The sequence below is a fragment of the Pelodiscus sinensis genome, chromosome 1 (genome assembly GCF_049634645.1).
Source record: "Pelodiscus sinensis isolate JC-2024 chromosome 1, ASM4963464v1, whole genome shotgun sequence".
Classification (NCBI taxonomy): Eukaryota; Metazoa; Chordata; order Testudines; family Trionychidae; genus Pelodiscus; species Pelodiscus sinensis.
Window position 1 is genome coordinate 213,041,149 of NC_134711.1, and position 14,862 is coordinate 213,056,010.

At 38.6% G+C, this 14,862-nt stretch overlaps 1 protein-coding gene across 7 annotated transcripts in view; it reads left to right on the plus strand.

Annotated features, from left to right (window-relative positions):
- The window catches only part of GPM6B (glycoprotein M6B), a 141,567-nt gene that overhangs the window by 109,656 nt on the left and 17,049 nt on the right, over window positions 1-14,862 (plus strand). For 3 of the 7 annotated variants that reach the window (XM_075914569.1, XM_006122805.4, XM_006122806.4), the window contains exon 2: window positions 3,557-3,676. The exons of the other annotated variants lie outside the window; for them this stretch is intronic. In XM_075914569.1, coding sequence (XP_075770684.1) covers window positions 3,557-3,676 — 120 coding nt within the window. The remainder of the gene's footprint in view (window positions 1-3,556; window positions 3,677-14,862) is intronic. 7 annotated transcript variants of the gene reach the window in all.

Consider the following 14,862-nt stretch of genomic DNA (forward strand, 5'->3'; position numbering starts at 1 on the left):
CAAAATGAAATGCCGTTTTGCATCAGCAGCGGAGGAAATTTATCCAGGTACATATTATGAGAGAGACAAAGTTTGCTTTTTTCACGTAGCAAAGAAAAATATTACTCTTAAGTTGTAAAAGTGCCAAGTGAGAGATTTCAGACAAAATTGTGTTATTCATGCTAAGGGAAACTTAAGATGCTATCTCAAAAGATAGTTGTGTATTAGCCTAAAACAATACAAGTACATGCCAATTTTTATAACATTTTATACTATTTTTTTAAGTGTGAATTTGAAAAAGTTTGTATAGTTTAAAACCAGAACAATTAAGTATCATTAGAAAGACAAGGGTAACTTTTATTCGACCAACTTCTGTTTATCCAATAGTTGAGCTGAATGAGGAGGTTCGTATTTATGGTGTGTTAACACAAATCCAGTCCATATTGTTACAGAGCTGTGTAAGCTTGAAATCTTGTGTCTCTCTCCAATGGAAGCTGGTTCAAGAACAGATACTACCTCACCTAACTTGTCTTCGAATAACCAGGGACGGACACTGCTATACTACTGCATACAATAAGAATAATTGATGTATTAATATTAGAGGTTAATCTGGCTAGTTTTGCTTCCAGTATTATATTTGCCAGCAAATTGTTGGGTTTTAAATGGCTATGTAGTAGTATTTTCACCTCTTCCCTTGAGGAGACTATTCATAGTCTTTTTTAGAAAATAATCAAATTAAATTTTCTGTGGTTGATTACTCTTTATCATGGCTATTTGGCCCACCTTAAGCTACTCTTCACATTCACCCCATCTCACATACACAACCTTGCTATTGGAAGACCTAAAGTGATTCTTTCATTGATGTATAAGCAACAAAGAAATGTAGATTTTGCCCCCAGTAACTACCACAGATATATGTGTGTGTGTGAGAGAGAATTCTAAATTAGCTAAACTGAAGTTGTTATTGTGCGACATCATGTGTAAACTATGTAAATGTTCAGAAATGATGTACAAATTCTAAATCGGATGTCTGATTATGCTACTGTTTAGGTATAGTGAAGTAATCCTAAAAGTGTAATGTGTAACCCCCTTAACCATGAACAGAAATACTTTTAAAATACATATTCAGGGATGTATAATATACAAAATCATGAACAAAACATGGAGAGTTAAGGCCTAGCTCTGCCATACTAACTTAACTGCAGGCAGTCCTTGTTCACACTAAAGTCTGTTGGATTTCTTATGAAAATAGTTTTAATGAAAAGAAATACATTTTGGTAATTTGTATAGAAATTAAGATGTATTTCAGTTACATGTTCTAGGGCTTTGACATAAAAAACAGTTTTAAAATTTCCATGACAATTTCAGTTTCCACTGGTGCCTTTCCATTTAAAAAATAAAAGAAAGGGAAAATGTTGACCACTGCTATTAAAAATAAAGAAGAGGGTGTTTACAAGTCTGTCGTTGTACTTAACCTGCCAGCTCATGATTTTAGGCGTAGGTGTTTCTCCAGCAGGAAGTAATGAGCCTATTGGCATCTGTGGTAGGGTAAGGGAACTCCTGGTTCTTCTTTGTTGGTAGTATTACTACCTGCTGCAATAGAAATCCAGAACCCTGAACTCACAGCTGATGCAATAAAAGCCTTTCCCTTTATTTTTATATATGTGTGTATTTTAAGTTTATATAAGTGTTGTATTAGTGTTCTGGCATGTTAAAAATGTTTTAGAGTGCGTATATGTGAGAATTTAAGTTCTCCTTTGTGATGAAAAATGCTTCCTCGTAAACCACATTCTAATTTTATATTCTGTTTTTCTCCAAAAGTAATCTGTAATCTTTGATTTAAAAAATCTTTGAAATGGCAAACAATAACTGAACACTGCATGTTTGAGGGTTGCGGGTATATGAGAAACAATTCTGCCCTCATTCTTGATTTTTTGATGTAGCATTCAATTACTATAGTATCTATTGTGATCTCATAAACAGAGGATCATTCCTGAATGAGTAAGAAGAGGAGATGAAATTGTTACCGGAAGCATTGTGTTTGAATACAGAATCATTTTAGTAATATGAGCTAGAAAACATTTGAAAGGTAATTGAATATGTAGGCAGTCGAACTTGCATTGTTCTTTTTATTTTTTTTGAGAGGGGGGCAACAGGGAGGGTTTCCCCAAATAGAAGAATAAAATATATGAAGTAGAATAACTTCTTTCATGAAAAATGTGCTATATACAAAGCTGTTGGCAGAAGTTTCAGAGAAAAAAATGATCAAGAGGAAATAAACTACTAAACATTCATTAAAGAATCCATTGATGTTAACTTGTATTGGTTCCAAGGACTCTATTAACCCAACTGATTATTCATGAATACATTATGTATACAATTTCCTGCTTTCCATCTTCCCAGATACAGAGGTCTGGACCCAAAGAACCAAACTCTCCTCTCTTTCTTGATTCACGTTCATGTAACTGTATTGAAGTTAGTGGAGTTACACCAGTATAAAAACAGTGTAAGAGGAGAATCACATCCATATACTTCTGGGTTTAGACTAAAATTTGTGATACCTTAACTTTCTAGGAACCTGCTTCTCTGACCTACTTGGAAAGTAAATGTTAATAGTGTCCTAAGCTGTATCTCATCCATTTGCTGAAATGCTGCTAAAAGATGACAGTTGGGACAAAGATGACAGTTGTTCATGTAGCTACTACAGAATGGATCTGTCAGTGTATTTTAAGAAATGATTCATCTTGCATTGATAGCCTGGCAATTCATAACCAAGGGAAGGTGAAAAAATGTTGTTCCAAAAGCAGTTTGTTGTTGTTTAGCCAATAGCCTCTTTCTTTGATGCTCAGGATCAGTAAAACTTTGAAGTACTCTCCTGATGAATTACAGAGCATAACATATTACTGGAAATGACATGACGCTGTTGAAATTTTTCTCAGCACTTGGGAAAGGGCCGGGGGGAGCGATAACGGATTGAATTCTTCCCTCACTGGAGTAAAACTGCTGAAATCAATAGAGCTGGTTGAGATGTGCACCAGTGTAAGAACAAAATATGGCATAATAAACTGCAGGGTTTTTTTCTAATTGTTTTAAGTTAACGTTACATCACCAGACAAATTTGTGTTTGAGTCTCGACATCTGATGGTAATTATCTTTGTTGTGTTTAGGATATTTTAAAAATAGATAATTGGTTTCCCACAATTCTGTTCCCTTTCTGTCCTATCTATCAGTGAAGAGACTGCTTGCTAGAAAACATAAGTGGATTGATGTGGGGAAAGAGAGTTTTGATTATCAGAGACCATAACAAACTTGAACATTTTAATATGTATTTATGTTCATTTAAGAACTTAGAGGAGTCTTTGTCAATACTGGTCTTTCAGGATGTAACAGCATATCCTGCTGATTTTCTTCCTGTTGGTTGGTACAGAGAGGTTATATATCAGTTACTAAACCTCAGCATATTTTTCTGGGCTCTCCACTTAATTTTAAAAATAAATTAATAAAGTATTGAACAATTTTTTTTATTTTTTTTATTTTTTGCTGGAGACACTGACTTTTTACCACCTAAAATTGGCAGTGATCACCAGACCAGAAATGGAAATTGGCAGGTACCACTGGATGTACAGGAGTTCAAGGCCACACCGGTACCACCATGTGCCAGCATTGAGAGGCAATATTAGTCCTTTGGGGATTCAAGGTAAATAAAGGGCTGGGGTGAAATCTAAATGGAGAGTTCAAATGCAGTAGTGCAAACATGATTTGTTGTAGCTGTAACCTTTTAAAAATGTTTTTCTGTTTCTTAGTTGGGAGTCTTAGTCTTTTCTCACATGATTTTTTGAAATAAACTTTAATTTTAATCTGTTAGTTTTGGAAAGGCAGTGGCTTGCCATTAACTGTATTGCCAGCAATCATTTCAAAAGTGGCCACAGACAAAACAGGATAGTATTATCTGTGTATGCAAATCCAATCAGAAACTGATAGTGATATAATTTATAGTCTACCAGTTGGTGTCCATGTTCAAAGAGAGAAACACATAATGCAATAGGTCTCCTCTCAAGTGTTTCTTTGGATGATATTTCACCTAATAGCTCACTTTCCAGCAGCAGCTCTGTGTGTATCTGTGAGTCCTGTTTTTAAAAAAAGATTACAGGCAAGATTTTCCAAAGTAATCCATGATACTGCATAGGTCAGATTCTAAGTGCCCAACCTGAGACACTAAAATGAAAGCCTGAATTTTAGAGGGTGAGCACTCGGCACTTTTTGAAATTTACCTTTTGAAGTATCTCAGGTCAAGGAAACATGTAGGTGATTTTGCCCAACCACTCTCTTCCTTGGAGGGAGCTGATCTATTTAATCCAGATCAGAAATTTGAGTGCTACATTTGGAGAACATTCACCACATTCTCTATTTAGTCTCTTCCCTTATATAACCTGATGGCCTGGTTCTTTAGATCTCAAAATGCTCTTTCCATGGCAGTCTGTATGCTAGTAATGGGTGATTATGCCTAATTTATTGTCAAATTTTATATTCAAACTTATTGCTAAATTAGATGTATTATTTGGTTGATTAGGTTTGTTCAGCTCAGTGATGGTACTAGTAATACTATTTGTGTTGTTGTTAATGGCTCTTCATTGTATTTCCTGAAAGCACTCAATACTAATGTGATCGGTATGTTTTATATACTGGTGCTAAATGTCAAGAAGACACCTTTATTTCCGTTGGGGCGGGGGGGTTCATTTGGATATTTCTTCAGATTACATGTTGAAGAAAATCTGAGGCAAAGATCATGATTCACAAGTTTAATGCTTATCTAGGCCATCTTTTACAATGCTTATCTGCCTACTTTAGAAGTAGCGAAAAGATTCTTGAAATCTTTACTCAGCTATTTGAGAGCAAAATCCTCATTACGCTGGTAGGTGTCAGTCTGTATTTTGTTCAAGGAAATCCATTTCAAGAACCTGGATCAGTGTCATCCAGAAGCTTAGGTCTTATCTGTGGACACTGGTTGAATTGGGTGTGCTAAAATACAGACATAACTTTGAATTGGGAGTGCTGTGATGTTTTGGGGGATTTTCAACACAAAGTTGAAGGCACAAGAGCTCCAAGGCATAGCCTGAATGATTCAAAGGCTGAAAATGACATTTTAATGTGGGAAACTCAGTTTCTGATATCTCTAATGTAAAGAAATCTCTCCAGATGTGCTATGTGATAGAAACTGAGAATTGTAACAGACTAACTACACTGAAAGAATGGAACCAATCTCTGTGCCAATGATTATTTAGTCGCAATGAAATGCTGCTTCTTTTCTTAACAGAGGAAAATAATCAGAACAATGGATTTTTTCATTTCAGAGCTGGTACAGGAATCTCTTGTTTTGGATTGCACTGAGTAGTACACTGGAAACACACCCAGCTCTGCAAGCATGTAAACTTTCTTCCTAGGGCTTCCTTCCTTATTCCCCTCTTTGACATGTAGTAATAGATATTATCAGGAGAGAAAACTTTGTTGCCCTTTTGATATTTTGCTTCTTTCACAAGATCTTTACATAAGCAACTGTCTGTCCCTTTAGATCTTTAATCAGTTAAATGCTACTTTATTTTCACTCTGCCTTTTAAAACTCCCTGTTTAAACTCATTGTTCAAAATCAACGTTCTTGTGAAAATTCTTCCAGATGTTTTTGTTTTGGGTTTTTGTTTGTTTTATGATTGTTTTTCTCTTCCTAGATTTCTTCCTAAAAAATGTTAGGGTTTAGCATGAGAATGTGCACCATCTCATCAAGACTCAGAGGAGTAGCCATGTTAGTCTATAACTTAAAAAAAACTTAAACAAGAATGGTCCCATAGCAGAAGATATAAGATCATGCCATAAGCATGCAGGCTGCTTCATGAACAGGGGGAAGTTTGCACAGCATCTACCTATTTATATACCTTCACCTTTGTTGGTGTTACAACTGACACAGGTCTTTATAGTGGTGCTTCATTTTCCTCCTTTTCTGTGCTTAGATGAGCTATTTCTTTAAAGACCTGGTTTTTTCCAGTTTGGTACTAAAAGGCTGAATTTGGCTTCTTAATCTCAGATTCACGGGTCTGAAAATATCCCCCTCCTTTTTTTAAATAAATTTGTAACTAAGTAGGCGTCTTAGTGGGAGGGAGATTCTGTTTTTGTTTACTTTCTGGTAGCTAAGGCAGAATCAAGTGGAGAAGTAGTTGGCAGCTGTGGCTGAGATCCAATGGGATAAGTCTTATTCTGCTAAGGATACTTCAGGCTGATGCATTGTGAGGTGAGTTGGCCAGGACCTGAGGGCAGTCTTCACTACTGACTGAATTGATGGGCAGTGATAGATCCAGTGGGGGTCGATTTATCGCATCTACCATAGATGCCATACATACATGGCCAAGTGCTCTCCTGTCGTCTCCGGTACTCTACCAAAATTAGATGAGTAGGTGGAGTTAATGGGAGAGCATCAGCTGTTGACATATTACTGTGAAGATATTGTTTTAAGCAGATCTAAATACGTCAACTTCAGCTACCTTATTCATATAGCTGAAGTTGTACAACGTTGAGTCAGTGGCCCACACTAGTATAGACCAGTGGTGCACAACCTTTTTTTAATGGCAACCCCCACAGCTGAGCCCAGCTGTTGGTGGCCACGCGGTGCTCAGATCCAGGTGGCCAGGGGCTGGCCCTGGCTGTTGGTGGCAGCGCAGTGCGGCAACCCCCCAGGAAGATAACCATAACATCCTGGGGGGGTCACAACCCATGGGTTGCGCACCACTAATATAGACATGGCCTAAGGCTCAAAACTCAAATTTTACAGTAAGAAACAAACCTTTGCTTAAAACATTGCTAAACATAGTTCTCTTTTTTTTTTTTTCACAAGAAAACCCAGGAAACTCTAATTCAAATAGTGTGAGATTTACAAAGGCCCCCAATTAGTCAATGGGAATTAGATGCTAGCTCCCATGGTTGTGTTTGTAAATCCCACTGGGCATCTTTATATCTTTGTAGCTGCCTAAATAACTTTGTAAGTCTGGCCCTGAGTCTTACTTGTTACATCTTTTTGTGCAGAGTTGTCTAGATAAGGCAGCCAAGCCAGCACTTGCTAAAACTGAGAGGGGAGTAGTGTCTCTGAGGAGGTGAGTGGAGATCAGGGTGAGAACAGAAAGAGGGATTATTGAAATATGAAAAGGCAGAGCAGTTGCAAAATCTGTTTTGTGTGTGTGTGGTTTACATGTGGCCTTGTACAGAGTTGAACTGAGACTGATAACTTTTGACCATGGAGCAATTTCAGATTAATGAATTCTGCCTATAGAGTAACACCACCAAGTACAATAATTCTGGGGGAAAAAACGTATTGTCTAATACAGGAACAAATCTCCAGGAGGAATACTACCTGAGGGTATGTCTACACTGCCACCCTAGTTCGAACTAGGGTGGCTAATGTAGGCATTCGAAGTTGCAAAGGAAGCCCGGGATGTTAAAATTTGCATCTTGCCTGGCGCTGCCATTTTTAAATCCCCCTTAGTGCGGACTCCGTGCCCGCGGCATGGAGTAGGTAGTTCGAATTAGGCTCTCTAATTCGAACTACCATTACTCCTCATGGATATTCAAATTCCGGGCTTCATTTGCAACTTCGAATGCCTACATTAGCCACCCTAGTTCGAACTAGGGTGGCAGCGTAGACATACCCTAAATTATATCAACAGAACCTAGACTACTTTTATCAAGGCAGGTTTTTTTTTTTTTTAAATACTGGAGTGAAGCAATGCTTAACAGGTGGTTGTATTTTTCAGAAATAACTGACAGAGACATAAGGGAGAAAATATCCACCAGTTAAGACTGGTCAAAACAAATCCTTTCTTAAAGCACAACTTAACCAACGTTATTCTCTTCAGAGTTGGTGCAGACGTGTCTTATTCTGAAGTGCATAGTTTCATGGGTTGGAAAGAGTTCCTACCACTTCTGTTGACAAAAAGTGAAGTTGTTCAACCTCTCAGGCTGACAAGACTGGAACAAGAAAACTGCTCTCATGTATTGTCTCATGTATCACAGCATTTAATGCTTGGTGGTATATATTAATAGCAGTCTAGAATTGATGCATGTATATTTTATAGATCATATTGCCTTAAAAGAGGCCATCTTCTAAATACTTATTAATTGAAGAACCATTTCAAAGAACTGGAAATGCATCAAACTAATTTAATTTGGGGAAAAATGAGTATTTCTGTCTTCACTATAGTTTTTAAGGCCAGAAGGGGACTGTTAGGTTAAGGACAGTCTAACTCTCTGCATGTCACATGTCAGAGTATTTAACCACATGATTCCTGCAGTGGAGGGAATTCTTCTCTAACAAACGTAATGCAACATGATAAAGCAGTGGTTCAGAAAATACTCTCTTCGTAGACTCTTCTTTACCATGCTGCTTTGACATTAGGGACAGAGGAAAATCTTAACTTAATCAAATAGTTATTTTTGTCTCCAGTGCAGATGTATTGCTTTCTGAAATGAAATGAACAATTACCTCTGCTTAGTAGCAAAGGGGCTGTAAGACCCCCATTGTTAAGAGTATGCAAAAGGCCTAATTTCTACGTTTGTCGCTAAGATACTTTAGAAAAAAAGTCAGCGGTCTTATCTGTCGACTTAGAGGTATATTTTTTTATATCCAGCAGTGGACTGTAATAACAATCATTGTAATTGTTTACACAGCTCTAGAGCAAATAGCTATTTGTCCCCATGAGGTGGACATGGGAGCTTACAGAAAAATAAAAATGAGGTCTCTGGCTCATGTAGCTTACAGCCTATCATTAGCAGGTATGATACCTTTACTCATGTTGAGTACCAACAGTCAATGCTGGTTCCCTGATTCTCTGCCCCAGCTCCAGTGCAGGAAAGAGCAACAAGAAACTTCATTCTCACTATCTCATTATATAGGAACATTAGAACATTCAATGAAATTTCAAGGTGGCAAATTCAAAACACATAAAGGAAAAACGTTTTCATGTAACAGATAATTAGACTCTGGAACTCATTGCTACCAGAAGTCATTTAATGTCTTTCTGGCAGCCATGCTCTAGGTTATTGGAGATGACCTCCCAGGCGGAGCTGAAATAACCTACAGGATGGATGGTAGCTTCTTCAATCTGGGCCGCTTCAGAGACAAGGCCAAGAGCACAACAACATCAATGGTAGAACTTCAGTATGCTGATGATGCAGAGATCACTGCCACCTCAGAAGATGGTCTCCAAGCAATTGTCGACATCTTCGCCACAGTCAGACACAGGTTGGGTCTGACTCTCAATACACAAAAGACCAAGGTTCTCTTTCAGCCAACACTCACCATCCGATTACCTGAACCAACCATCATGGTGGACACCCAAGTGCTGGAGAATGTCAACAGCTTCCCCTGTCTCGGAAGCTATCTGTCCAGCAATGCTGACATTGACGATAAAATCTGCCATAGAATATCCAGTGCCAATGTAGCTTATGGACATTTATGGAGGCGAGTTTTCAATGACCCTAACATCAAGACGCAGACCAAGATCCGTGTCTACAATGCCGTAGTCATCCCAATGTTGCTATATGGAGCTGAAGCCTGGACTCCCTATAAGCATCATATTAAAGATCTGGGGAAATTCCACTAATTGTACCTGAGGAGAATATTGGGCATGATGTGGCAGGACAGACAGACCAACATTAGTGTCCTCGCAGAGGCTGATTTCTGCAGTATTGAGGCCATAATTGCCCACAGGCAGCCACGATAGTCTGATCACATGGTCAGAATGCCTGACACACGTTTGCCTAAACAGATTTTCTATGCTCCATTGAGGACCAGGGCATGGTGGACAGAGGAAGCACTACAGAGACATCCTTAAGAACACTTGGATAAAGTGTGACTTTGATGCTGACACCTGGGAGAGGGAGGTGGAGAATCAGGTAATCTGTAGGACCACCATCAAGAAAGGTGCCCAACACTTTGAGATCCAGCATCATCGCCATGCATAAAAGATCAGAGAGCCTGACGTAAAGAGCGTGACCAGGCCCGCATTGTAGCCGCTGGTGTCTGCACTGATGGAGATAGAGACCTCATGTGTCAGAGTGTTCCTTGCTAGAATTGGCCTAATTTCTCATCTTCACACTCATCAGTTATAGGTGTCCAAAGGGAAATCTTACTCAATTCGAGGGATCCTAGACAGATGATTCTCCTTCTTTATGCTTGAGTTATGTTGGGGCTCTAAAATGCCCTGGAAGGAAATCTGAAGTTCAGAAGACAAGCACCACTTTCCTGCAGATGAAATGTTGACTAGCAAAGATGCAGGCCAGCAGATGTGTCCATCTGTATGATGGCTTTGAGTAGCCAGTGACTGTCTTATCAAAACTCTAAAATTTGGTATCTCAAGAGTTAGACTTATAGAGAAGATCCTTGAGACAAGGGTTAGTGTTGGGTGTCATAAATGGTCCTCTTTTAGTCCACTCTCTATGACAAATCGCGTTGTCCATATTAGAGTTACAATCAAGTTGTAATCTTGCCCCAACCTGATGTTGGTAAGGTGTTACAGACTGAGAATTGTTCTCTGAAAGTCCCTCCCCATTAATTCTGCATTTCCTTGCTTTTTTGGATTTCCCTCGGGTAACACCATCACAGTGCTGAATGAGATTTAGCCATACAGCTGCCATTAGTATTAATAGGAATTGTGTGACTAAACCCTTGCATATATTCAGTGATGTGTATATTGTGTCCTGTCCTAGCTATTTATGGGTATATTGCTCATTGCCGCTCAAAGAAGAATTATATGAACAATTAGTATCATTGCTGACTTTTTATGTATAGGTTCACCCTTAAACTAGTTTCCTGTGACTGATAGTTTCCAAGAGACTGCAAGAGAATAGCTGGTTCCTGTTCTTTCTCCTTTATTTAATTTTGTCCCTTAGCAAGAAGGATTCAGGCTGAGTTTTGTGTGTGTGTGTGTGTGTGTGTGTGTGTGTGTGTGTGTGTGTGTGTTTAATAGCTCTCATTCTCTAGAGAATAATCTTGGTCCTTGTTTTAGCTGGCCTCCTTCTGAGAGTGTGTTAAATCTGTAGCCGGGATCACAAGCAGCTCTGGGCAAATCACTGGGCTGTTATTAACTTGCCTCCATGGCAACTTCTGCTCACAAGCCTGAGGACAAAAAATGTTTTTATTCTGCTGAGCTGCACAAAAGATTCTAGTGATGTTTTAGACAAAATGGCCATTGAAAGCCAGATGCATTGATGTGTATTTATAACGCATAGTTTATATTTAAACGGTTTTACACGGCTGATGTGCTGGAGTAGATAAGAGTGCTAAACATTGCCTGATATTATCTGTGCGCAAAGTTAAGATAGCACAGAATTACTGCTAAACATTTTTTTTTAAAGTTTGTAATAAGCTTCCCAAACGGTACTAAATACCACAACACTGTTTACAGGATACACTGCTTCAGAAGCAGAATATGTTATCAACTTACTTTGCTTATTTCATATTTATGTACAAATTTGCCACTGCTTTTCTGTTGTGTGGTAACTCACTGCCTTCTAATTCAGAAATATAGCAGAGTACTAGGAAAACTGCATCTAGAAAGGTTAAATTCTCCAGGCCAAATTCTTAGCTGCTGGAACCTGACATAGTTCAGGAGCCCAGCTGAAGTTCTGCACTTTCCTGTTTAATGGTAAGACTCCAATGCCAACCTAGAAAGTTTGGTAAGAAAAAAAATCCTTAATTGTGTCTGAACTAATAGTAGTATCTGGTTTAGAAAAGCTTCTCTGCGTAACATTCTGGTAGTCCTGGGTGTATGCAAACAATAAAATAGAAACCTCCTACTCTCAGGTTTCATTGATGTGAACGTAGGGTCTCCAAAAAGAAGATTCTTTGCGTGTTACAGCAAAACTTCAAACATTCTTTAATTAGATTGTATTAAAATGAGAATTTGGGGAGCTTAGGGAGTCTAACGCCTCTAACAGGTAGTATGTATTCTTTAATGCTGATATCTTAGGAGAGGAATAACCATCATTAAAGTTGTTAAATTAACATGTATGCACAAGCACACACGGCCATGTCTGGCATGGAAATATGCCATTTACAGTATTCCCTTATTTTTGTTTAAAGCTAGGCCTGGAGGTGTATGCTTGTTCAAGGACCAAAGATAGTGTGTGGGCCAGTTATCCAGTTGGCCTTAGAGTTAAAGGCTTGCTGGGGCTTTGTTTTGTTGAAGTCCTTAAAGCTACTGTGCTGCTTCAAGTGGTATTATAGCAGTGATCTGTGATTGACACAGTGTAGGCCCTTAGAAGGATGGTACTGCTTTTTCTCTTGTGGAGTAGTGTGCTGTAGAAGGCATGAGCCATGAACAGTGCAGACATAAACACAGTGGCCTACTATAGAGAAGAATGTGAAAGCTTTGGGGCATCCATTGCTAGCAGTTTGAATAAAACAGGCTATTGATGAAATGGTGAGATCTGCCCGGATGTGTGATCACAAGAGATTCCCCTCCACCCCCAAGTCCAGTATTATTGTATGGCAAACTAGGCTGCACCGCATGGGGTTTTCAGTCTACTGGAATGACGTATATTTGGGAGTAACTTTTAGCCCTGGGTCTGTGTGGATTTAAGACTTTGGCCAAGTTACTCTTTGACACTATTGACTTATTACCCATAGAGCAGTGTTGAGGTTGACTCTGAAGAATGTTAGATATTCTACCTTCCAGCATGAAAGAAAATCTTATAATAGCAACAGATTAAGAGGGGAAATCAGACTTAGGTAAATAAGTTCAATAAGGACAAATGCAAAGTACTGCACTTAGGAAGGAACAATAAGTTGCACACATAGTCAATGGGAAATGAATCCCTGAGAAGGTGTACTGTGGGAAGGGAGCTGGTGATCATAGTGGCTCACACAACCTAAATGAGAGTCAACAGTGTGACACTGTTGCAAAACAAACATGATTCTGGGATGTATTAACAGGAGTGTTGTAAGTGAGATATGAGAAGTAATTCATATTTGATTAGGCCTCAACTGGAGTATTGTGTCCAGTTCTGTGTGCTACATTTCAGGAAAGATGTGGACAATTAGAAAAAGTCCAGAGAAAAGCAGCAAAAATAATTAAAAGTCTAGAAATCATGACCTGTGAGGCAATATTGTAAGAACTGGATTTGTTTAGTCTGAAAAAGAGAAGACAGAGGGGACATGACAACTTTCAAGTACCTAAAAGGTTGTTACAAGCAGAAGGGAGGAAAAAATATTTTCCTTAACTCCTGATGATAGGAATAGAAACAATGGACTTGAATTGCAGCAAGGAAAGTTTAGGTTGGACATTAGGAAAAACTTCCTAACTGTCAGGGTGGTTAAGCATGGGAATAAATTGCCTAAGAAGGTTTTAGAATCTCCATCATTGGAGATTTTCAAGAACGGGTTAGACAGGCAGCTCTCAGGGATGGTCTAGATTGCGCTTGGTGCTCCCATGAGTGCAGAGAATTGGATTTGATGACCTCTCAAGGATCCTGCAAGTTTTATGATAATAAGAGGAGAAATCAGACTAATGCAGAGCCTGAATGATAACATGTGAGGGGCTTCAGTGCCTGGTTTCTCCGATCACTGAAACACCCAAGAATCTCGTTTGAACAGTGGGAAGTACTTATGATGATGTGATTCCTTCTAAACTTGCTTTGCAAATTTGTCATATTACTGGTGATCACCCTGCAAGATATGTCCATTCTGAAGTTTGCATTAGCTTTGGACCTCAGTGATAAGATACATGCTGTGGTTAGGTTATATCTCTTCCCATTGAGCTTTCTTTATGCTTCCTTTTCTTCCCGCCACCCCATCAGGCTAAGCAGTACATCAATCTGTCTGTATTCATTCTGTGGCATTTGAAGCACGGAGATAAAGTTCCTTACTGAATGGATTCCAGCTGTGGACTTGACTGTAAAAGCTTCCCCAGCTGGCTTTCATATAATTAAATCTTGAATGCATTTACTGAAGTGGCATTTCATAAGACATCTAAGTAGCAATAGCTGTTTAAGCATGACAGGGGCATTTAGTAAGAGATTGCTAAAACAAAGACTTATACATTGATAAAATGGTGAGAGGGGTTTCTGTTATTGTATGCACATTATTTCTTAATGCCCCCTGGAAGAGCCTGTTGCAAAACTCATTCATTACTTGGAAGGGTGGGGTGTTAGAAAGAAGCTGCTTCCTTTACTAGGCATAGATCTGCTGATCTTTTCTTGGAGTTTCTGAGACCAAAGTTATGTTGTGTGCACCACTCAGTTGCCTCCATAAATCTTAAACGGATAAATGACTCATTCTGTATCATATGTTCAAAGGAACAAACTGTTTCTCTTGCATTCAGCACTGGTAGTTCCATTGAGCAGTATCCTAATGGTTTATACTTTGCATAACCTACACCAATGATGAAAGCTTAGCCAGCTTAATGCTATCACTCTGAAATAATGAATTGGTATAGATTGCCATTAACGTTATAACACACTGACAGCTCTGTTGCTTTCCAATTCATGCTACTCAGTCCCACTAGCAAATGGATTTTTCAGGCAATGCTGTCAGGAAAAATCTGATAGTTGCAAGTGAATTTACCTTATCACAATGTGTCTAAGACAGTGGTTCTATAACTGTAACCTTCATCCAGATGACGCAGCACATCCAGTATTTTTCTATTAAATTGGAGACAAAACTGTGCTTTCTAAATAGTAGTTTACACCTCAATGTACCTTGTGAAAAGGGAACTTTAGTCTCAATTTATTTGCCAAACATTTACTTTTTTCTTTTATTCTTTCTATATAAATATGCTTTTCTCCCTTTAATATTGATTATCTCACGCCAAATAGTCTCCTTTTTGACCTCAGGTCCTCTGGCTT